This window comes from Pyxicephalus adspersus, chromosome 4 (assembly GCF_032062135.1).
Source record: "Pyxicephalus adspersus chromosome 4, UCB_Pads_2.0, whole genome shotgun sequence".
Lineage (NCBI taxonomy): Eukaryota > Metazoa > Chordata > Amphibia > Anura > Pyxicephalidae > Pyxicephalus > Pyxicephalus adspersus.
The window spans coordinates 124,296,327-124,321,010 of NC_092861.1; the positions used below are offsets into that span (position 1 = coordinate 124,296,327).

At 37.6% G+C, this 24,684-nt stretch overlaps 1 protein-coding gene across 3 annotated transcripts in view; it reads left to right on the forward strand.

Annotated features, from left to right (window-relative positions):
• The window catches only part of COMMD1 (copper metabolism domain containing 1), a 76,158-nt gene that overhangs the window by 37,516 nt on the left and 13,958 nt on the right, over window positions 1–24,684 (forward strand). The window contains exon 3 of one of the 3 annotated variants that reach the window (XM_072409534.1): window positions 17,858–18,200. The exons of the other annotated variants lie outside the window; for them this stretch is intronic. Within the exon in view, the coding sequence (XP_072265635.1) occupies window positions 17,858–17,902 (45 nt within the window). The 3' untranslated portion in view covers window positions 17,903–18,200. Of the gene's footprint in view, window positions 1–17,857; window positions 18,201–24,684 lie in introns of those variants that run through there. 3 annotated transcript variants of the gene reach the window in all.

The window sequence follows — 24,684 nt, forward strand, 5'->3', positions numbered from 1 at the left end:
TTTTAGAACAGCTTCTTTCCCCATAAAAGAAGATTGAAGCAGCTTAAATGCAGGTTAAAGGTAGGTCAACTACATATGTTACGATCATTTCTAAAAGATCTCCTAAGCATCTCAAACTAATGTCACTTAAGCCCACTGGATTTGTCAGTCAAAGGCAATCAAATTTGACATAAAGATTTTGATAAAGGATATGGTTACATTGCTAAATCAAGACAGTTTACTATAGAAGGGACAGGGTAAGGTAGGTGGTCTTTGCAACAGTGCTAAGATTTTAATAATGGCAATAAGGGGGTAGGAATACCTAATTAATTGAGAATACATGGTGGCCTCATCCGCCAGCTCAGTGCAGCACCCTGAATCCCACAGAACCACATTTCTCTATACTGTCCTATAATCACTTAGAGTGTAAGCTCTTCTGGGCAGAGTCCTCGCCCCTTTTTTTCATTGTCTGTATCTGTCTGTCCTTTGCAACCCTCATTTATTGTAAAGTGCTGCATATTATGTTGGTAGTTTATAAATAAAGTATAATAATATTTTAATGTTCTTTGTTTCTCTTATATGTGCATGGTCATTTTTTATTTTCTATATAATTTAAGGAAAATTATACTTGGCAAATGTATGAGGGCTTGCCAGGAATCCAGTAAATTGTTATACAGAACATAAAAAAATCCAATCTCACGCTTCTGGTTTTCTTTTGCAAATTGATATGCAAACTTTCTCAGTGCCAAGTCAGGATTGAAAGTGAATTTCCATGCTCATTACTTTATTGTTGTTGTAATCTCAGTTTACAGAGCAAAATGTTTTTTATTCCATATTTATAGAACTAAAAAAATACCCTTTCAAATGGAAAAAATATTGGTAAGGGGATAATGTGTTGATATACACAGTGAATTATTTATAAATATACCCCTAAGTGTATGTAAACCCCAACAATTAACGTCTCATTTCCCCTTTTTGGTCTGCTTGTGTTCTATGTAATAAATGTAAGAAATGTGGGAATTACTAATAACAATGAGCTTTTTTTCTTGCCCAAGGCAATGACAGTAATAATAAAATCACTAATAAACAGCATATATAATTTTTTGACCACTGACACCATGCCGGCAGAAAATGTTGTTACCAATGTAGATCAAACCTATATGATGCCCCTTGGAATGTTCAGCTCTTGTCACATTTGTCACATATCACATATATATTTAACAAATTTTCAACTTAAACTAATTGTTGTTTTGTATTATGGGACACAATGACATTGATCATTCTGGTATATATTGTAGGCCAGGACACCTTCTGAAATAATTTTTCTTATTTCAATTATCAATTGGGGATTAAGACCTTAATTTTCATTTGTGTTATTCTGAGTTTGCCCCGTATTTTATTTATTCTGTGCTAAATGTTTCTATTATGCTAATAAAAAAAATAGAATATTGATTTTTAGGTGTTGTAGCCTTTCTTTGTGCTGTATAGGGAACTATACAGCATTAGGTAACTTAACCCAACATTAGGGTTAAGTTACCCCTGACTAGCATGCTTAAAACTGCAGTTTATTCCTTTTTGGTATAACAAAATATTGCAGTAAAGGGACAGGCAGCAGATGAGTTTTATTTGCAGTGCAGTGTTCTCCCCAGCACTTTATAGTTGGGCGCACCACCTGGCAGTTTTCAGTAACCACCCGTCTGTTTTTGGATGGTTACTGAAAGTTGGGTCACAATACAGGGGCTGCCCTCTGCCTACAGCTTCTTCTCACCCAGTTTAAAAAAAATCCTGGGAAGAACACTGCAGTGGGTGTTTTTCTTCATTTTTACATTTTTCCTAATATCTTGTCCTGATGTCACAGGAGGTAGAGGTAAAGGAAAGGAGAGAATACACAACAGCCAAAACACAATACATGTTCTGATGCACAATTGTGCTATTTACATACATCAATTCTTAAATGTGACCCAGACACATACATTATGTTTGAACCACGTTTAAAAAAAATATACATACATGTCATTGCTCTAATCTACATCTCAAGCTCAGACACAAAGCAGCACTGTCTGTAATTTAATAACTTCAGGAAAGGTCAAGGTCTTGAAAGACATGCATGTCAAAAGAAAAAAACTGTCAAGGCTGTGTTCCATAATGAAACATTTCCCATGAACATTTTCACCTTGAGCCCCCAACCCCCTATCTGGTGCCGACTAGGCTTGGTAATAGGAGACTTGTCACAAACAAGGACAATTCTTATATATGGAGGACAAAATGTTTAAGCTGTGGTTATTTTCAATGATAATAGTATGTTTGATGGTCAGTAGATTCTAACGAGTATGCAAATCCTGACATTTCCTGTAAAAGTCAGGTTGGCTCTTCCATCCTAAATTGACCAGGGCATCTTGTCACATAGCAGACCATTGGGTAGGTTTGGGTTTAAGTTTAGGAAGTGGTGGAACCAAGCCCAACTTTTACAAAAGACAGAATAAACATTAAGGCTATGTTGAATAAATCCCTGTATTTATGGTTTTTATCACATGTGCTTTTACTGTAGGTAACTTAATATATAACATTGTCATCATGTGCTCTGCGTTATTCAGATCTTTCCAAAATCTTGTCTGAGGAGGACGAAAGAGCAAGAACTTGAAATGAGCTAACCATCATGTTACTGGCTTACATATGAGCAAGTACAGCTGATATACACTAGGGAATATCTTTACCTGGCTGGAGGATATATGTCAAGATCATGTAATTCACGAAGCTATATCATAATTTCCTGATCCAACCATTTACCTAAGCATATTCCCATCAGGTTTTTTCAGTTCTGTGTTTTCCATATAGAAGTTATTCTTCACTTCCTTTCTGGAGATATAGAGGGAATTGATTGTAAATTTTGTTTTAAAAAATCCCCATGAAGGGCAACCAGGCAACTATCTCTTACAAAAGGTCATCAATGAAAGCATTGTGCTTTTCTCAGAGAAACATTCATCACTTTATTGTCCTGCATCCATTACTGTTTTTTTCTCCTCCCAATTCCATATCAATCATCATTCCATATGAAATCAATCAATTCTACTTAAAGAACAGAGTTGTGTTGATTGGCTGCTATTCTCTGTTTTGCCCTTAGAATGTTCAATACTCCTATTTTTTCTTTGGACAATATCAAAAGAATATATAATCCATCTAAAAAGCCTACCTAACTTTGGCTAAGGAAATAGTCCAATCATCAGTTAGAATATGTATGTTGTCCAGAAAACACATATTACCCATTTGGAGATTTTTTTTCAACAGTTAAGAATAAATAAATGTTTCACTGTTATGAACGATCTAATTAAAAGACATTTTCCATAAAATTTTTCCACCAAAATTACTGTAGGTGATGTAACTATGAGAGTCCATGTCCACGACATGCAGCGCTTATTACTCAAATTACAATTTAGTATATTTTATGTGTCGGCTTGTTTGGAACTTTTGAATACAGTATACAGATAAGACTTTACTACAGCCTGCTCTATATACCTAAAGAGGGCAAAGTTACAGTTTGTGCTGATTGCTCACTCCTCAGACGTTTGAATGCAGGTAAATATTCAACTAAGGGAATTGTAATACAGGGCAGTTACTTGTGTATTTTACACTCTGCTTCACATTTTAGCTGGGAAGAGGCCACCACATTTTCCTGGTTTAAAATGTGTTTCCTTCCAGAGGTAGTAAACACAAATTTATTTTTGTACAGATTCACTTAAATCTTGTTGGATTACAGAAATTCTGTAGTTGGAAAACCCTACATTTAATGTAACAAACTCTCATGAAGCACTTTTTCCATTTAAAGCTAAATTTTCATAAAAAAAACACCCTTCCTTTCAAAGAGCCCTCTGTCCTTCCACAGTCCGATTCCCGTATGTCCGGTGCCATCCCAGATTCCTTCTTCTTTCCACACAGACGGGACAGCAGGCACCGCCATCTTCTTCTAGGTTCTACAGGTAGTCCACGAGTTAAGTATACCCGACATATGGAACACTCCTAGATATGAACGGGGCTTCCCTACTTGTTTGTGTGCAGGACGGAGGCTCGATGGGGGGAGAGACAGTTCACATGATTTGCAGAAGTCTTTTGCTGTTCTGCAGCCTCTTGTAACTCTTTAATGACCAAGACAAACTCTGCAGTTGTTATTTTTGCATATCAAAGCACAGCTTGCTCCAGGAATTAATGAATGTCTAGGCTCCATAAAGTTTTTTTTTTTTTTGCTTTGTTTGTGATTAACTTAGTGAGTATTTTATGGGAGCAGCCTGAAGCTTCCTGGGTTATGTGAGATATGTATCCCTGGAAGCAGCTGGTTTTCACATTTAGTCTTTATTGCTGTGGCAGTAAAGAGGAAAGAGGAGTACACCCAAAAAAAAAACTATAAAAAAAAAATTAAAAGACAAAAAACATTTAAATAAATAAAAGAGTTACCCACCTATATATGTAATGTTAAAAATTTGATGATAGGTCTGCTTTTAGAGAACAGGTTGGAGGCTCAGAAACGCAGTATTGCGCACATATATATATTTTTGCAGTGTGAACCATTTGGACCTTTGCAAGTCCCAGAATTGTACTTACTTGATATTACCTGCTCTAAATCTTGGTGTTAGGCTGGATATTGTAATTCTTCCCCGGTATATCCATCTATACCCTCAAGACTAGTAATGGACATGGAAAATGTTAACCTAAACCATAAGCTGGCACAGATTTTACAGACCTAAAAGTGACAAAGCATCACTGTTACAGAATTTCTGAATTTAGTAACTTGTAGAAAATGACATGTTCCTGGTAAATTTGTTATATAGCATGGCCCCATTGGAACAAGAAAACATTCTGGAAAAAAAAATTGCCTGAGCATCAGTGACCTCTGTACAGGTCTCTGGCCAAGATGTTCAACCTCTCAGATGGGGTGGTCATGCACTGACCAAAAGTTTTGTCACCTTGTTACCCTATCCTGACTTGTTCTCTGACTATGGATTAGCCAAAAAGGCTTGTTAAGCACCTGATCACCTCATACGTGATGATGTTTGTGTAATGGTACTTTTCCTGGTTTATAACCTGTTTTTGACCTTCCATTTGATTGACGTCTAGATCAACCTCCATTTAACCTGAAATCTCTCTACATCTTTGATACCTCATCTGGCCTAATAGAAACCCATAATTACCTTTTCCTGTGTCTCCCATGACTGTCATCTTAACTATTCAATACAAAAAAAGTTGTCCCAAAGTAAATCTTCCAATGAAGAACTGTCTACAAAGGGATTTCCTCTACTCTAGTAGATCTCAAAACTGTTTTATGTATTGGAAGTAAATGAGAATAATATAAATGTTACAAATACATCAAAAATAATCTGGCAAGTTTTTAAACCATTTTCTACTCTTTACGAATCTAGAAAAAAAGGTTTGGCTGTACATCCTAAACCATATTAAGCATTATCTTTCCCATACCAGTCTTATAAGGGTTTTACAGTTTTTTTATTCCCACCTATTTCTCCAGAAACACCATTAAAGCCCAGTGCTGTCAGGCTTGTCCATTCCAAAATGCCCAGCAGATTGCTTTTGGCCTCCTGCTGATTTAATGTGTCTCAACAACTTTATGTCAAGAAGGAATGTTTATTTTGTTTTGTAGCTGGAGAATTATTAGAAAAAAACAGAAAAGAAATAGCGCATCACATTGGCACTGAGACATTCTGTAGCAAATGCACTGAAGGCCTGTTGTGACGGAGTAAGTTGTTTCATTCAAAAGCTGCTTGAACTTCCCCTCCAGCTAATGAAACAAGAACACCTAGCTATCATTTTATTGTCCAATAAGGACAATAGGGCCATAATAGGGCCATTATGATACATTTACAGTGTGTGTCATGTTGGTAATAACCTGTAAATTGTTGCAGTTATAAATATGAATGCCTCTAAGGAATAAATACAGTAAAAAGACACATTATTAACCTGATAATTATAAAAAAAAATATTAAACCGAGACTTTAATTTATTGTAGAAACCTCTCAAGTTCAGTTGACAGTCAGTTTAAGTCCTATAATACATTCTAGGTATATCAAAACAAATGTGTTTTAACTCCTATAGTTTGTTTTTCCTCAGCTATGGCCTGAGTAGAAAGGCCTTAGCCCTGCTAGAAGCCTGTAGAAGGATATTTGATATCTGAGGAACCCTTAGACTCTCTGCATAGGTCATACATGTTTCTTGCTAATTGGAGAGTTCTAGCTCTGATTTATCCACTGTCATTCTGTGCAGTATCATGACAGGAGTAAAGTGATGGGCCCAGCTCTCATTCATAGTCACAAATTGTTGAACACAATCCACTGCATTGGCTTAAAGTGGGGAAGGATTTTCCGCAGATACCCACCTCCTTACTTCCTTTTGATCTGCCGTCAAAAGTTTTTGCATCCAATGTAAACAATAAGAAAGAAGAAGAGAAAAAGCTAGGGTTTCATGTGGCAAAAGAACATTTATTTATATATATATATATATATATATGTATAGGGAGAGAGAGAGAGAGAATATACAAAACAAATTTGGGTACAAATTTCCAACTGTAAATGATTGATTTATAGTTGGAAATGTGTACCCAAATTTGTTTTGTATATTCTCTATATATAAAAAAAATAATTATACTGCATGAAACCCTAGCTTTTTGTCTCCTTTCTTATTGTTTATATACATACATAGGGGAGCGGATATTAATCCTCACATGGATGTTGGGATTAAGCAGTAACTACCAGTCCTTTGGCATCCAATGGTCAGAAACCAAATACAAAAGAAAAATTTTGTTATTTTGGAAATACCTAATGTCCTCAATCTGGCAAACTGTTAACCCTTCTGTCTGTCATCACCAAATCATGCACCTCGTTCTCCATTTGTCTCCATTGTCACCACCGGCCTTCCTGAGCAAGGGTTATTTTCAGTGCTGGTTCTCCCTAGTTTAAAAATGAGTTGTCCATTTTTCAACTTTGCTGTAAGCAGGCATTCTCTCCCCTATAGTTGCCACCATATTCTCATCAATGTCCCTTGGTGACATACTTATTCTACAAAAATATTTGATCACTGCATGAACTTCTACAATTTTTGTTTTTGTGGACAGGCCATGTACTTATGGGACAACTCCAAAACATATGTGGGTCTCCTTGTCAAAAGGCTTTTGGCTTGAATGCAAATTTTTGTTGCCTGTTCTATTTAGTTAAAAGCTGACCATAGACGTGTAGGGGATATTCGGCTGATGGAACATTTATCTGCTAGGCTCAATAACAAACTGGATAAATTTGAGGAAAATTTGGGCCCTGGGATCGAGCAACTGCTACCAGTATTGTATAGTTGCTCATTTGAACCCTAAGTACGCTTGGCTGCACTAGTTGTTTCCCTAGTAAGATCTTGGACTTTTTTCTATTCTAGTCTTTTCTTCTTTTTCCTTTCTTTCTTTTCCTTTTCTTTTTTTTTTTTTTAACCACCCGGCCGGTAAACCCGACCTTGGTACAGGGTAATAACACTTGCAAAAAGCGTTAAACCCGTACTTTTTTCAGGTGGTTAACAAACGTTGTATTGCAATCCGATTGTCATACATTGTATGACAATCGGATTACAATTGTAAGAAAATACTCACCCGGTCCCCCCAGCTCCTCCGGACATGTCCTCTCTGATTTTTGTGTTTTTTATTTAATTTTATTAAAAGTAATTTTTTTTTTTTTTTTTTTTTACATGATTGTGTTTCAAATTTTTATATTCATGATATCTACTAGAACCCTGTTCGGACATATTTCTGTAAGTTACAGGTCTACAATTAAAAAAAAAAAATTCGTGAAAAACAGTGTACCGCTTTTTCTACAGAAATCTAGACATCAGTGTAACGCCCATGAGGTTAATTAGATTTTTGCAAAGGTGTCTATTTAAGAATACCCATTTGTTTTATTTGATGCTAGATAAGTACTGATTGTGTATTGATATAATCGATACCAAGGGTTAGAAAAACACAGGTGTATTTGAATCTTGTTTTGTTCCTGTGGTTTTATTATGTATTTCATGATGTTTGTTTACATGTTTTTACATCTTTCTGTATTTTGCGCCTACCTTTCTCTTATTGTTTAATATATGTTTTATTTACCTTATTCAAGCCACTTTTTTCTAAGTGAGTTTTTTAAAATAAAATTATGGGAAGGATTTACACACATTTAGAAGTAAAGAGAGCTATAATGTTTAAAGACAGAGTGGTTGTGCTAAGGATTTGGATTTCCTGGAGTAGTCAGGTTTTCTAGCCAGTTCATTTCAAGGCGTGTTATAAAAAATAAAAATAAAAAATGATTTATAGAAAGGAAAATATCAGTAAAATTTATAAATAATTTTACATTCATTTACCGTTGTTGACAAGGATTCTTTAACATCGGGTGCTGCAACTAATGTTTTTTTGACATTGGTTGCTCATCCTAAAATGTCCTCAAAACAAACTGCCAGACTTTGCGGTCAGGTAATGTCCATTACTGGAATTGTGTTCTACGATACAAAAGAACTTCTGTAATGCCTAACATGAATTATAGCTGAACCCAGAAGTATTTACAAAAGATGCTATTTATAATGCAACTAATGCAAGTAACTGCATTTGTCATGATAAAAGCCTTCAATAATTTATTGTATGGTAAAACAAATTTTGTAAAAAGGAATTGCTGCAGGTTGTCAAGATACATGCTGACCGGAGGAAATAGGCTAATGATCACCATACCAGTCTACTGTAGTTCCTTCACTATATAGCACCAGACTACTGTGGTCTGGGCACTCCCCTTGTCCTCCCCACCCCAGACTACTACCTGCCTTAGATTGAAAAAAATTACATACTAAAAAAACAAACTTACGGAAATTTGTGGTCACTTGATAGTCACCTATCTTCTTTGGATGTCCACATAACTGCCTATATGATGTGGAACCCTCCAGTTGGCTGAGCAGATTTGGGGTGCTCAGAAAACTGGAACATGTCAGTAGGATGCAGATGATTTTCTGCAGTATTGGATCCATCTCTCATGTTTTCCAGAAGTAAAGACCATCCTATTTAAATGCATTTCAAAGGTTCTTAAAAACGGAATGGGATACTTGGAATACTTGAAGAAAGTATTGGCAATGGTATGAGATACAAAGTAAATCTCTTCCAGAAGGGAGGGACAACAGATTTAGGTAACTAAAAAGCATCTAAAAGGACCTAAAAATGTTGAATTGGTTTAAGAGATATTTGAGAAAGGTACGGATGAAAAGGGTATGAGATACATTGCCCATATCTTCCAGAAGTGAGGAACAACAGATTTAGGTACTTAAAAAATATTGAATTAGTTCAGGGGTCTACTGGAGAAAGTAATAAAGTTTTTTTTGTTTTGTTATTATTGTCCAGAAGAAGGCTTTAACTGCACAGGCTGTACTGATTGATGTTACAGATTCTTTGGTGGGTTAATAATCTTTCATCGTGTATATTCAGCTGTTTGCCTAGAGTTCATAATGGTGGTGAGGTGGGGGTTTTTCCCTTTAAACTGACATTAGTAATAGAATCCAAACATTATCTTTTGAATAAAGTTTGCATTCACAGAAAAGGAAAACGGAACAGAAGTTCATTCTGGAAACACGGTCTTTAGTTATTTATACCCTGCCTCATAGAGGCTTTTGTGAACCTGTCAGATGCATTTTTTCAGATCTCTCAGTAATCCTTTTTACAGACTGCCTGCTTCTCCACAGCTCATTGAAAGGACCAGCACATGACTGCCGCTGATAAAGAGACTCATCAGTCTCAGAGTAAGAACCCACTAAAGACCAGATGATTGAAAAATGGAACTGTAAACCTAAGTCATATGCTTGTCACTTGATATGGAGCAGGCAGCTAAAAATGGACAATAAAGCTTCATTAGAAAGTAAATGCAGGCTTGTTTCTAAAATTATCTTCTTGGATCCACATTTTACAAAAACAGTGGGTAGAAAATTAGGGCAGCTAGGAAATGAGCTCAGATCTTGTAAAACATGTATATGGAGAACTGTTAAAAGTATAAATAAAATTGTTAAAGGCAACCTATAATGTATGCTGGAGTAACTATACATTTGGTTATAACACATTTATCCTAAAATATTTTCCTTTTGTAATTTTTGTATTTTCATATAAAACTGAAAACATTGGGCGTGGCTTGCGCATGGCTGCATAAGGAAGCACGTTAGCAGGGCTCCCTGCCTGAGCGTTTTTAAACTGTGATTGCTGCCTCACTATGCCGGCTAAAAACGTTCAGCCTAGCAAAGGAAAGAAGGGGGAAGCATCCGGTGGTCAGCGCGGACCCTGGGGACAACCAGGAGGAGATATACAGGGCTATTTCCCGCAATCTCAGCACTTACCAGGGGAACCCAAGTGTCGTCCTGTTGATACGGACATTCTTATTGATAGAGCAAACAGAGCCTTGGGCCCTAAACCATCTGATCCTACACATCTGAGGGATGTATTATGCAGGATTTACTTTTTCAATGTAAAGGAGGAAGTTATGGCGGCAGCGCACCAAAAGTGTTTGTTGGAATTTGATGGAATCAAACCCCTTCTGGATGTGCTTAAATCAAGGCATATACAATACCACTGGGTCTTCCCCTTCCAGTTACAGGTTCGCTTTAATCGACATGTCCTGGTATTTAAGGATATAGAAGATCTCCTTAAGATATTACCCACTCTAAATCTTCTACCAATTGACTTGCCTCAGTGGTCTCAAGTTAAATCAGAACTGGGATAATTTATGGATCCTCATCTCACAGCTTAGCTGAACTGATGGCTTTCTTATTAACCAAGATTGCAATGGGTTTTCCTGTTATCCCATGATTGGCTTACCAAGGTTTATAATACAGATTCTCTTCAGGTCTGACGAAGATGTACTTCATAGAAGGAAGAATGTGATCTGTTCAGATCATATGCTTTTTGCAGTGTTAGGCCTATATCAGGCCCTTTGTTGTTGTTTTTTGACTATTATATAGTCAGGTTTTGATACTTACCTGTTATGTATGATACCTATTTTAAGCAGTGTTACACAATTCTTCCTTCAGCTACCTCAGATACTATTTGCAAACAATGTATAGAGGCATTGATATACGTTCTATGCTGTGTTCAGGTATGGAGCCTATAAGTACTCACAATTCTTTTTGGCTCATAGCCCTCCACTCCCCCAAGTAGGGCTCTTCGGTAAGAATTTTGTTTGGAATTGTACTCGAGTCCGTTGGACTTATAGTGAAAGTGTGAGTACCTGTAATACTCGCTTTTTTCTTTTTTTCTTCCCCTTCTTTATAAATTCTCCTTTCTGTTACTACGGGTATTTTACCCTCTTCTCTATCCACCCCAGTTGAGACAGCTTTATAGACACAGTATCAATGACCCCATTGAAGTTATGTTCGTATAATGTTTAGGGATTTAAAACCCCTAACAAAAGATCACAAATACTTTATAATCTTCAGAAGCAGAAGGTCCACATTAGTATGCTCCAAGAGACACATTTCTCCACCAATAACATTCCAACCATGCGGAATACTTTCCCAAGTTGTATCATAGTACATACGCTAAATCCATAAGTCATTACCACATGTGGTCTTACCACAACGAGCAGATCCTAATTGTGGATTTCTAATTAAAAAGTTTAATTGAAGGGAGAAAATACACTATTATTTATTTGCCAAATCAGGACCCTGTCACTTAGGGTTCCCGAATACTTTGAGAACTTATGCAATTTCAGGAAGGAATGGTACTACTAGGAGGTGATTTTATTTTGTATTTGATCCAATGCTGGATTTTTCTTCAAAGACTACAGCATGTCCCCATTCAAAACTGTCTAAATTTACAAATATACTCCCAACACTTTTCATTAGTGGATATTTGGAGGGTGACTCATCCCAGTGAAAGAGAATATTCCTATTATTCACTGCCGTATGCCTAATACCACAGATTGCCACATTCAGCTACCATTGGAAACGTTCCGTGGTCTGATCATGTGCCGGTCTTTTTATTGCTAGACACCTCTCCAACCAGTACGCCTGGAAATAGTTGGAAAATAAATGACATCTACTTTAAGATCCAATATGCATGGCAGATTTAACCAAAGTTATTAAGGATCTTTTGGCTATTCATGAGACAGACATAACGCCTTTACCGTTTCAGTGGGAGGCACCTAAATGTTTACTGCGGGGTCATTTTATCAAACTTGCCTCTAGAATGAAAAAAGAAAAATAGCCACCACTAAAAGACTTCTGAACTCCATATCCCAATTAGAAACCAAACATAGGCAAAATCCTGACCCAGACACATTAGTTATCTTATCCCAGCAACGCCAACAATTGAGAATAATATTGGATGAGTATTCTTCGAAGCTCATAGATAGGAGGAGGAAAACATTTTATCAACATGGCGACAAGCCGGGAAAATTGTTGGCTAGAGGACTCCACCTGTGCATAGCAAATAACTCCATCCCATATGTTAGATCACTTCAAGGTAACAATGTTTACAATCCAATTGAGATAGTATCATCTTTTAAAAAGTTTTATCAAGATTTATACAATCTTGAAGGGAAACATGCAGATATGGCGTCAGAAACATTCCACAATAAGGTTAAAGATTACATAATAAAGACAGCATTGCCATTTATATCTATAGTTGAACTACAGTATCTAGGGAGCCCGTTCACTGAATTAGAGCTATGCTCTTGTATATCCTCTTTGAAAGTAGAGAAGAGACCCGTGCCTGATGGCCTGACACCTAGGTTCTATAAAACATGTCAAGGCAATTTTATATCCCTCCTGTTATCAGTGTTTAACAGTATCTCCAATGATTGTGTATTTCCTACTCAGTCCCATGAAGTCCATATTACGGTACTGCCCAAACCAGGTAAAGTACTACATTGTGCAGTAATTATAGGCCCATCTCCTTGACAAATGTGGACATCCGTGTATATTCAAAACTTTAAGCGAATACGTTGAAATCCTTGATCCCTGATATTATACACTTAGATCAAGTAGGGTTTACACTCGGGAGGGAGGCCGGGATAATACCCTGAAAACGGTATCTCTCATCAATTCGGCCCAGAAAACTTTGGCTCCCATGTGTCTCCTATCGATCGACGCTGAAAAAGTGTTCGACCAGGTAAACTTGATGCTTTTTATGACACTCTTCTTCAGATAGGTATAGGACCAACTATGTTTAATAGAATACAGGCTCTTTATTCCTGGCCTTATGCAAAAGTGCGGGAGAATGGGGTCCTATCAGACTCATTTAGTATATGGAACGGTACCAGACAAGGCTGCCCCCTTTCGCCCATACTATACATCTTGGTAATAGAACATCTTGCCAATGCAATAAGACAAAACGTAGATATCAAAGGCCTACAGGTTCGGGAACATCATTATAAATTATCCATATTTGCGGATGATCTCTTATTATATATTATATCTCTACATACTGTACTTATGAAGTAATTTAAACGCTTTGGAGCATTAAGTAATTTCAAAGTTACCGGTAACTATGACAAAACCGAGGCTCTTAATGTTTCTTTGTCATCCAATCAAGTATCACAATTGCGTAGTAATTTACCTTTCCGATGGCAAGATAACTCTAATAAATATCTGGGCATCAGAGTTTCATCCAATATTGTGTCAATGGCAGATCTGAATTATAGACCCCTAATCACAAATATTGAGACTACTCTTCATTAAAATAATGATTTGCGGTTATCTTGGTTAGGCCGGGTTAACACTGTGAAAATGGAAAATACTCCCAAAAGTACTATATTATTTTTACACTGTTGCAACTCTGCCACCTAAAAGCGTAATCCTGCATCTTTCTACTTTATTACATGCCTTTGTCTGGGGAGGGAAAAAGCAAGAATAAATAAACAAATTATTTCTAGGGAAAAATCTGATAGTGGATTGGCCATTCTGGACTTAAATATACTTATATGGGATACCTATATGGCAGCAATACTTCATAGGGTAGTGGACTGGTCTAGAAGTAGAGCTGAGAAATTATGGGTGTCCTTGGATGAGGTTCTGACCTCATGTGATCTGTCTGTTTTGCCTTGGGTGCAACCACTATTTCGAACTCTGTCACCACTTACTCACCCTACTGTACATACAGTGCTTTCCTTGTAGGATTTGCTACTAAAACAGGATTTGTTTTTCTTCAAGACCAGGTCCATTGACACCTCTTTTTATAATCCAGAATTTCCCTCAGCATGTGCTGCGGCTAAATTCCTATCTTGGGCTAAGCAAGAACAGACTTTTATTAGTTGTATATTACATAATGGATGGACGGATGTCCCTTTTTAGAGACCTCCGGATCCCTCAATTGCATACAACCAATTGCAGGCATATAGTCTAAAATTACACCCAATCTCTTTGGTATTTAGAACTCCCTCTGACTTTGAGTGACTTATTCTACAAAAAAAAAAGAGTTTGTATATATCAAATTTTCTTTCAAATTTTAAGACCAGGGATGCATCCCTTTATTAGATATTGGGAAAAGATATAGATATTTCATTAGACCATGAGCAAATAACAAAATCGTTTATTTTGACTCATAAGTTGTCAAGATCCAGTAAGGATCAAGAAAGGTCATACAAGATTTTAAGCAGATGGTACAGATGCCCAGTGGACATACATAGATTTGACCAGACCTACTCTCCTAAATGTTGGTGATGTGATCATACACAGGGATCTATGGTCCATATTTGGAATCTATGTCCTCCCATCCATATGTTTGATCTCTATACCAGAATTACGGATTCAGATATATACCCACACCCTACTATTACTCTCTTACACATTTTGCCCGGCTCCTTAAAATAGATTAAGAAAGATTTGCTATGCCACTTTATTATGGCAGGGCAAAGAGTTATTGTCAGACACTGGGGTACTACCCTATCTCCGTCCATGTCAGAATGGGTATGTGAGATCAATGATATTGAGATAGTATGGGAGGAAAATAGAGCTACTGCACATACTTCATTGGACCAATGGGTGTGCTACAAAAATTCTCCGGTGATCAAATCATATTTAAAATGAGTCTGTTCCGACTGAGACCCATATGGGTTAACCCGAACGACCAGGTATAGTTACGAGAATATAGTGTTTTGGTGCAATAGGATGAGATTTGCTGCATTTGTTAATTTAAGTTCCTATGAACGTGAATCCATTATATAAACCTTTGCTCATAGGTGCTCTTTTTGTTTGTGAAGGATGCGTCTCAGCAGTGATACTACTGACAGAATTTGTAATCTGTAAATCTTTTAAAGTTGGACACTGATACGCTTGATGCTATATCTATGTTTCTAATATATATGTACAGTATGTTTCCCCCCCCCCGGTCTCCCTGTTCAATAAATCAATAAACATTGATTATACATAAATCTGAAAACATGTTGGCTCAAATTTTGTTGCCCAAAGATGTTCCCCATTCCATCCATTTAGGGTTTGCCTATCACTGAAAAATCAAACTGATTGGTTGCTTTGACCAATAAATCCTTAATTATTCCTAATTCTTGTATATAATTTCAATGCAGCAAATGTGAAAAGCATCCAATAGGTGTGCATAGTATGGGTCTGTAACCACCTTTTCTACAACAACATTGTGGCAGTAATACTAAAGCAGAGCAACTACCAACATAATGGGATCTGGGATTTAAAAATGAAATGCTGAGGAATGGCCAGATACAGGAATAATATTTCTGATTACTGAATTTGTGTTGGCAATAGTCAAGTTGTAATGGTTTTGTTTTATTACCATTTCTTTGGAGTTTTGTTTTATCAATAATATTAGAATAAATGCAAGACATTTATTTACAACATGAATTAAATCAACATTTGTTGCTAGACACACTGTACTGAAGGTATAAAACATCATCCATTCCAACACTGTTACCATAATAATTGTCACCCAATTAAACACTACGCGTTTCGCTGATGGTCAAAGCTGCTTCATCAGGAGAAGGGGTTGTGGAATACTAGGAGACTAGCAATGCCAAACCTAACCATGCTCCATGAAATCTATGGCCTTTGTAGATCTGGTGGAGTCTTCCAGCCATTTGCTTCCTCTGCTGTTTGATTGAAAAACTGCCAAGCTTTGAGTGCATGGTTAGGTTCGCCATTGCTGGTGTAATCATGCATGATCAATGCCTTCAAAATCCCCTTACACATTTAAAAGCATTACACATCTCTAGTACTGCTTGTTTGGATGTGGCAATACTAATACTCAAGTTGGGCAATAAGTATAGGTGTATCTACCATTATTTGACTGTAAGAAATATGCTAGGACATCTTCTATACCAGTGGTAGCCAATCTTTTCAGGCCGACGGACCACTAAATTTACTGGTCCTGGACTGCGCATCGGTCCGCGTTAATGACGTCATGATGCCAGAATCCGCCCACTCTCCAATCGCAGGTCTGATCCTGTGATGGGAAAGTTCCCTGAGCATGCGATCGGCACGGGGGAAATGTCCTGCGGCTCTGGCCAATGCGTCTCCCCAGCGGGGTCCTTCTCCCTGCCCGTGGGAGCACCGGCTACAGCTGCGGATCACCAGTTGGCGACCACTGTTCTATACAGTATGACCATGTATGTATTGGCTGTTGATCTTTCAATGAAATTTTAGGGGTACCTTAAGGCAGTGAATGACTTCTAAAGAAATGTGTGGATAATATTCAGTTGATATAAACATTGTACACACCCCTGTTAACTTGTCAGATTTTTGTGATATAAACAATTAGACAACAGTAAATCATTTCAAAACTTTTCCCAGCACGGTGATGACATTATCATGCATTTGGGTTGCTTTTCTACATCTGGAACAGGGGCTGTAGACAAAGTGGAAAGAATAATGAACAGTTCCAAATACCAGTCATTTGTGGTCCAAAATCTTCAGGGGTGTGCTAGAAAGCTGACCTTTCAACAGGAGAATAACCCCAAGCATACATCCAAATCAACAAAAGAATATCTTCATCAGAAGAAAATACAATTTTGTAATGACAAAGCCAGAATCCAGACCTAAATCCAACAGAAACTTTATGGGGTGACCTGAAAAGGGCTGTGTGTAAAAGACAATCTGACAGATTTGGAGCGCTTTTGCAAGGAAGAGTGGACAAATATTGCTAAATCCTAGATGTGCCATTCTGATAGATTTCTACCCAAGAAGACTGAATACTGTAATTAAATCAAAAGATGCTAAAACAAAGTTTTAGTTTACGGGTATACAAACTTATGCAACCAGCTCATATGTTTTTTTTTTTAATTTTATTTTTTCCCCAACAGATTTGTTTGTTTTTCAATTGAATTGTACAGGTTATAGGTCACATTAAATGATTTATTGAGGTTCTATTTTTTTACATTATGAAAACCTAGCATTTTAACGGGTGTGTACAGTTTTTATATCCACTGTACAGAAGTAACTATGGATCCCAACTGTATTTAATGACTCCACTTGCAATATATCTTCTTCAGGGGTAGCTTTGTAAAATTTCTAAATCATGTTCGGTTTTAAAAAATATGGAAGTGATGGTATATTGGCCTGGACTTTGGGTAAGAATATATAGTTAAATATAATTTTGGAGTTAAAACCTTATGAGGTGGCATATTTCAGATTTATGTAAACCTGAACACTTTCTCTGGACCAGTGTGACCGCATCGGTGCCTATGCAGCCCATGGCTAATCAACAAAATGGTAGGAAAGTAAGTTCCATTACCTAGAAGTACCAGATATATCTCTAGCTCTTGCACACAGATTGGTGCATGGGCAAACACAGGTTTACTTTAAATCCTGTATTGAAAAAAATGAAATGTTTCTTGGTTAGTGATCACTTTGCTCTCAAATGTTTTTTTTTCTGTCCCAGTGCTTCCTGTTTTATTTAGATCACCATGAATTCGATTTGCAGTGACTCATTCAGCTTCCACAATTCGCCTGTGTGGTCGACAGCAGGAATGAAAAAGCATACAGAGAAACGAGAACAAGCACAGGGTTGAAAGACCTCTCCATGAACACTGACATATTTTACGTGCGTGGAAAGATCTGGAAGCTTTGGCAGCAGAACAAGCTTTGCTGTACAGTTGGACTGGTTATTCTGAGAAAACAATTTTCACATTCACTACACTGACAGGGCTGTTTGGATTTGCTCTGTGTTTGTGCCAGTTGACAGGAACTAAATCAAAATAAATAAAAAACATCTAGGTCCAGTAGCCGGGTGACTTTTCATCATTTTTACTTAAAAATAAATTGCTGCCATTTTTGTCTAGCTGTACAGCTAAGCAGGGCTGGATTTTAGCATAGTCACCATGGGCTGTAGCCTAGGACGGCAGGACTCATCCGTAAATCAGAAAAATTTGATTCACACTTTCATCAGTGAAGCTGGTTGAAGCTACTATTTGTTCGCAAAAGTTTTCAATCCTGGACCAGATCCTCCAGGTTTGCTGGATCACCCAGCTTCACCTATGAAAATCTTGGAGAGCTTTAGTAAAACAGGCCCAGTGTTAGGAGACAATCATCTAGGCAGCGATCCTGTACTGTTCGCCGCCGCAGTACAACACACTGGGCCTGATTTATGAAAGCTCCCAAAGGCTGGAGAGAATACACTTTTAGAAGTGAAGCTGGGTGGTCCAGAAAACATGGAATGGATTTAAAAAATCATTTGCTATTTGCTAGCAAACATTTTGAATCCTGGACCAGATCCATTCCAGGTTTGCTGGATCACCCTGCTTCACTTCTGAAAGTGTATTCTCACCAGCCTTGGAGAGCTTTCATAAATTAGGGCCACTGTGCTTATTCTTTTGGATGAGAATGGTCCCTCCGCATCCCCTGCTCTGAGCAGCTGAAGGGGATTGTGCTGAGACTAATGAGCGCCGTGTAATATGTTGGCGCTATATAAATCCTGTTTTTAATAATTCTAATAATAATTCCTGATTCAGTCCATTGGCTGCTGGGGCTTTTTTAGCCTTTCTGCTCTCATTGCTTTATGCCTGTTGTAGCGTTAGCTCGGCTAATCTGTGCTGGAGTAAATTTCGTGTCATTTACTGTTGCCCACCTTGCCTGTTTTTGTTGTTTGTTCTCAACCTGGACCAACATTTTACCTGTGACCCCGACTCTGCTTGTGTCTACTCCTTCTGTACTTCGTCTGGTGGGCTGATTTGCTTGTGTATGACCTTGGCTTATACTGTGGATTGCCTTGTAGTACTTGTATCGCATGTCTGTGGGCCCCTGGTCCTCTGCTGGCCTATCCCCAGAAGCCATCCCTTGCGCCTTAAGTCCTGGGGTCAACCATGTGCTGGTAGATGCAACCAGTCTCCCAAGGCTGACCGGGGGCTTGCTAAAGGCAAAGACTGCGGCGTTAGTTTGGGGCATTGGTGTCTGGTGAGTACTAGTCTAAGTATCTGAATCTGCACTCACCATTTTTGCCATGCATGTAGCAAACCTGCTACATCAGTGTTACTACATCTTTTTACATAGGGGAACCCCTTAAGATAACTTTAAGGTCTCAGGGAACCCCTACTATAATTACTATACACAGTACAGGTAGTCCCCAGGTTACATATATGAGATAGGGGCTGTAGGTTTGTTCTGAAGTTTAATTTGTATGCAAGTCAGAACAGGTTCATTATTTTAATAAGTGCAGTTAGCTCAGATGTTTGTCTCAACATATTATTAGGCAGCATGGTGTTGGTTACTGTAAAAAAAATCCTTACTGTGAGCTAATCACAAACAAAGCAGAAAAAAAAATCTTTATGGAGCCTAGACATTCATTAACTTCTGGAGCAAGCTGTGCTTTGATATGCAAAAAAGACAGAACTGCAGAGTTTGTCTTGGTCACTAAAGAGTTACAACCAAAAGATTCCTTCTGCAAGCCATGCGAACTGTATGTTGGATGTCCTTAACTCGAGGACTACCTGTATATTAGTGTGTAGGTCAGTAGTAAGAATGCCTCTTACATTGCTGGCGCAGGGGAAAGAATGCCACCCTTACAGGTAGCTAAAACGATCATTGGTGTTAGTAAATGAGGGTCACAAACTGCTCATTGCTCGAGGAACCCTGGTTGAGAAACACTAATCTACCTATTCCAGGTCAGGGGCTCCAAAAGTTTAGTTGTTGGATGATAAAATCACTAAACAAGAAGCATTTTCAGGACAACGATGACCTGCTTATTCCTTATAGTGCAGCTTTATCTCTTTCTTTATGAAATTTTTCATCTGTTTAATCCCTATTTAAAATATTGTTTTTTTACTGCATTTCCATGACAACACACTGTCATAAAACATTAAGATATACATTAGCTAAATTGTGCACTTTAATGACAGCGAACACAAAAAAGCCATTAATGAGCTTTTCACAGTCCTGTAATTTCATCTGAGGAAAATTCTTAATATTTAATGTGTGGTATTCACCATGCTCAGTCTAATCCCTAGGATTTCTCTGTAGATAAATATTAGTAATAATATATTATGAACAATTATAAAATAGCTAAAGTTTACAAAAACTGGCCAACATGAAAAACACCGAACAAATAAATAATTGATATGCTATTAAAAGTGTATATGTGTTGTTGTATATCCAGAATAATACAGGACGGCGCCGGGGGGGTCAAGGGATTTGTGGAAGTAAAGGTGAGTTTTTTTTTTTTTTTTTAGTTTAGTTTAATTCCGCTTTAATTACTAGTTTTCGTCTCCTATTACATCTCAGTGCTTCTGATATCCTGCAGCCTCTTTACATCCATTTGCTGTGTATCTGCATGTACTCCAGCAAATGGCTACATGGAATTTCTGATCCTGAACAAGCCTGAAGAAGGAATGCTGAAAGGATCAGTTGTATTCTCCTTTAGAATCTTCTTCCTTCTTCTCTGCCTAACTCTGATCTTTGGCTATTATGATTGGCTGGGCCAAAATGATATAATTCCTGTGCAGACGTGCAGAAGATCATTCAGTACCAGGAGCTCTAGGGGAAGCCAATAAGTACCAGGTCCAATGGAGTGGTAAGGAATCTAAGAATGCTTATTGCAGGAGGGATATTGGCTTTCCATTCTAACATGAAAACTTGTTTATGATGTATTAGTGAGCTCATTTAAATATGCCTAAAAGAAAGAGTTCAGATAGATCACATAGGTTACCCCGTCATGAAGTCCAGAAATGAACCCGTGACCCAAGTTGTAGCTGACCTGGCTTTTCGAGTATGGGTGCATTATATGACTGGGTAAAAAATATAACAAAGCTCATGGCAGACAAGCCTGTTTACCTATATGTAATTCAGCTGCTTAAGTGAAGCTTATTGTTAAAAATGGAAACCTACTCGATAAAGTTCTTTGAGTTATTGAGCCGGGTTAATTAGCTCTACAAGACTGAAGAAGATAAGGTGAACCTGGGTGGTCCAGCAAACCTGAAATGGATTTCCTAAAATATTTGCTATTACTTGGCAAATGTTTTCAATCCTGGTTTGCTAAATTTACCCAGGTTCACCCATGATAGTCTATCTTCTCCAGTCTTGGAGAGCTTTGATAAATCAGGCCCATGTTGAAGTTGCATTCGACTGCACCCCGCCATATTCATTTTTCTCCCAGCACACAAATATATAGTAGTTTTAAGGTGAATGTGCGGTGACGATCTCCAGAGATCTGTTGTGAAAGTGCCAATTTCTTGAGAAAGTTTGGACTATTAACCTGAGAGCCAGATTTTTCCTACCTGACCAAGCTATTTATCTTTCCCAGTGTGGTTCTTTAGGGTCCCATTTCATAGGTGTCCAAAGACAACCAACATCTTTTTAGATTTGTATAAACATATTTTTTACTCATATTTTCTTATTTAACTTTGAATAAAATAGTTTAATGCCTTTTAACCTGCTGATTGAAATTCTGCCTTTAAGGATTTTTCTATTTTGTAGGCCAGATACCAATTCATTTGAGTTACATGTTGTGGATGCACACCCTGAAGCTACCCTAAATTCAACAAAATCTTTCCAGCCTGCATGGCCTATTTTCATCTTTGATGTCCAGCTCGTGGGAATAACACCATTCATGATATGCTCAAGGGTCTTAAATAAACACCCTACCTAGAGCTACAAATCCTGTAATACAGGATCGCTAATTAGAGAAATTTAACCCCAGGAGATTGGTAACCAAAATGATCTGTCTGGTCTTATTTCTCATAAAATCTACACTCCAGAGACAATCCAGAGACCTAGTTAGGCACAAGTAGTTCTCAAACTAGGAGCTGAATATGCAGCAAGTTTCAAAACTAGGAAAGAGAAGAAAAAAAGAAACTACATTTCTGAAAAATATTTCAAGTTTTCAATTTTCCCAAGTTTTATTAATAAAAAATCTGAAAACAAGAAATCTTGTGAACTTTTTAAAAACTTTATTTTTTTAAATATTGCTAAGGGCTCATTTACATTATACCAAATTGTTGCATTTTACTGAATGTGCTGCATGCTTAATTTTTGTGAAGCGCACCACACAGCACCAACAACGCATGGCAACCCATCACCCTAATTTATGTGCTGTGTGTTGCCTCATGGTAGTTTCTCTTCACATTTCTGCATGCAAGAGTAGACATGTGGCTGTATCATCACTTGACTGTGGCTTTAGATAGATAACTGTTGTTTTACACATTTTATGTTGACTCTTTATAAGTGACATCACTTTACCTTGCTTCCAACATTTTTTGGCCACTCACATATCTGCAAAAGGGAGCACCATTTCTTCTGCAAAATAAAGCCTTTACTTCTCTGGGTGGTGTCGATTCTCATAAATAGGCAGTCACAAGGTACTTGGGCATGTCACATCTCACTCCTCATTGATGTCATTACAAATAACTCAAGGCTCACTGGTGGGAAATTGTTTTAGCTGGCAAAGTAGTTGTGTTTCTGTCCAGCCTTCCAGCGATTTACCTTCAGATAAAGAATACAGTGGTGTCCTCACTCTACTTCCAGCCTGTTAACTGGAATGAGAAAGAGCAGAAGGCTGTTGCTTATTCTCACTTCTTCTATCTTCATGTTCCTTTATAACCCAGTTGCTTGCAACACATATAAATAGCTCTCAGTCTTTCCTCACTCACTCTTTCTCAATATTTTGCTGTATAAAGGATTTCTAAAGACAGAATCCAAGCAAAATTCAGATACGTAATGGTTATGTAAAAATACATTTACAGTCTGCAGTTTGCTGCGCAAATCTAAAAAAGTAAAAAAAAAAAGTAAGTAAATATTACTTTCCCAGAACCATAAAAATAGTTGTTTGTTCTAAAACTCCCTTAAAGTGGAACTAGATCCCGGCTATGATCACATGTCCTAGTTCCATCATAGGACGCTGCCTGCCATCTTCTTCCATTTATCCTTTTGATCACTGGGCATGTTGATTGGCTGAGCCAGGATGACTTCTGCACGGATGCGTGGGAGTTCATTTAGTCCCAGCAAGCCCAGGGGAAGCTGGGATTAACCAAAGCTGAGCCGAGCATGGATAAGCAGAGGTTACTTTTAAGACCAACTGTGAAACCAGCAGGTCCAGAACTCTTTGCAGCTGAAGTTTCAATAAAAATTTCATGGGAAAGTTATAATTTTCCCCATCATTTAAGCCCCCTTTTCGGTCAGTGAGTCTGTTCATATTATCAAAGGAAGAATCGAAATAATCTGTAAGTGGGTGGGTTGTGGCCAAGCTTAACATTACTGGAAACGTTGAGATTCGATTCTCTGAATGTTTTATTGTAATGCTTGGTTTAAATTGGTTCCTTATTTTTTAGGGAAGGAAGTAATATCTGCACTTCACTTTATATAGGTAAGGCTTTTGTTCTATAATCCATGTGGTCTGAATATAGAAGTAAATAAGGAATAGCAACTCAGTTGGTCTATTTATAATTGCTTTCATATTTGTGCTTGGGTATATTAAAGAAACTAATATACAAAATGTTCTATGTGGCTTCAATACCTGAACGTTCACTTAGCTTAAAGCAGAATTTAAAGCATCCAAATAGAAACAATTCAGTGGGGAAACTTGTGATATACCCAATAAAACGTTCATCTCATGATCTCACTGTCCTGGCTTCTGTTTGAAAATATGGAATGTGGGTTGAGGATTTGTTGGAGCGCATATAGTAAATATAAACTATAGGTTTAACAAATTAAAGAGATTTAGTCTGAAAAATCTTATAGCAGGCACATCACAAGAAGTACTGTTCTGTCAACCAACCTTTGAGGTTAGAAGAAGAATCATGGAGGCACTAATTTCGTCATAGAAGAGCTCCACCTCCAGCGTACACTGAGCTATGGGAGAACCAGAAGTGGCCATTTTTTTAAAGTGCCACCAATAAAACCCACAGGAACTGTTACCCAGTTTAACATTAATATCCAGCATCTATTATTTAAAGATTACAAGCTGCAGGGCAATATTGTCCTAGGTAGAGCAGGTCTGTCAGGTGTAGGATTACTACAGAGAATTTCCAGCTTTAACTCAACATGTAGTCATCTGGAATTTGCAAAATGCCTTTGCAAGCCTCAGGGCTGCCCTTATCCTGGCTTTATCATCTAGCTGAACTTGGTCAAGGTTGTTTGGCACCTAAGGTGAAAATGCCTAAACCAGCCTTTCTCAACTTTTGTAACATGGGGGAAGCATTGAAAAAACTTTTAGGTACTCAGGGAACCCTTTCTATAATTTCTATATCCCTAGCTCACAGTACTATAGCATGGTGGCCAGTG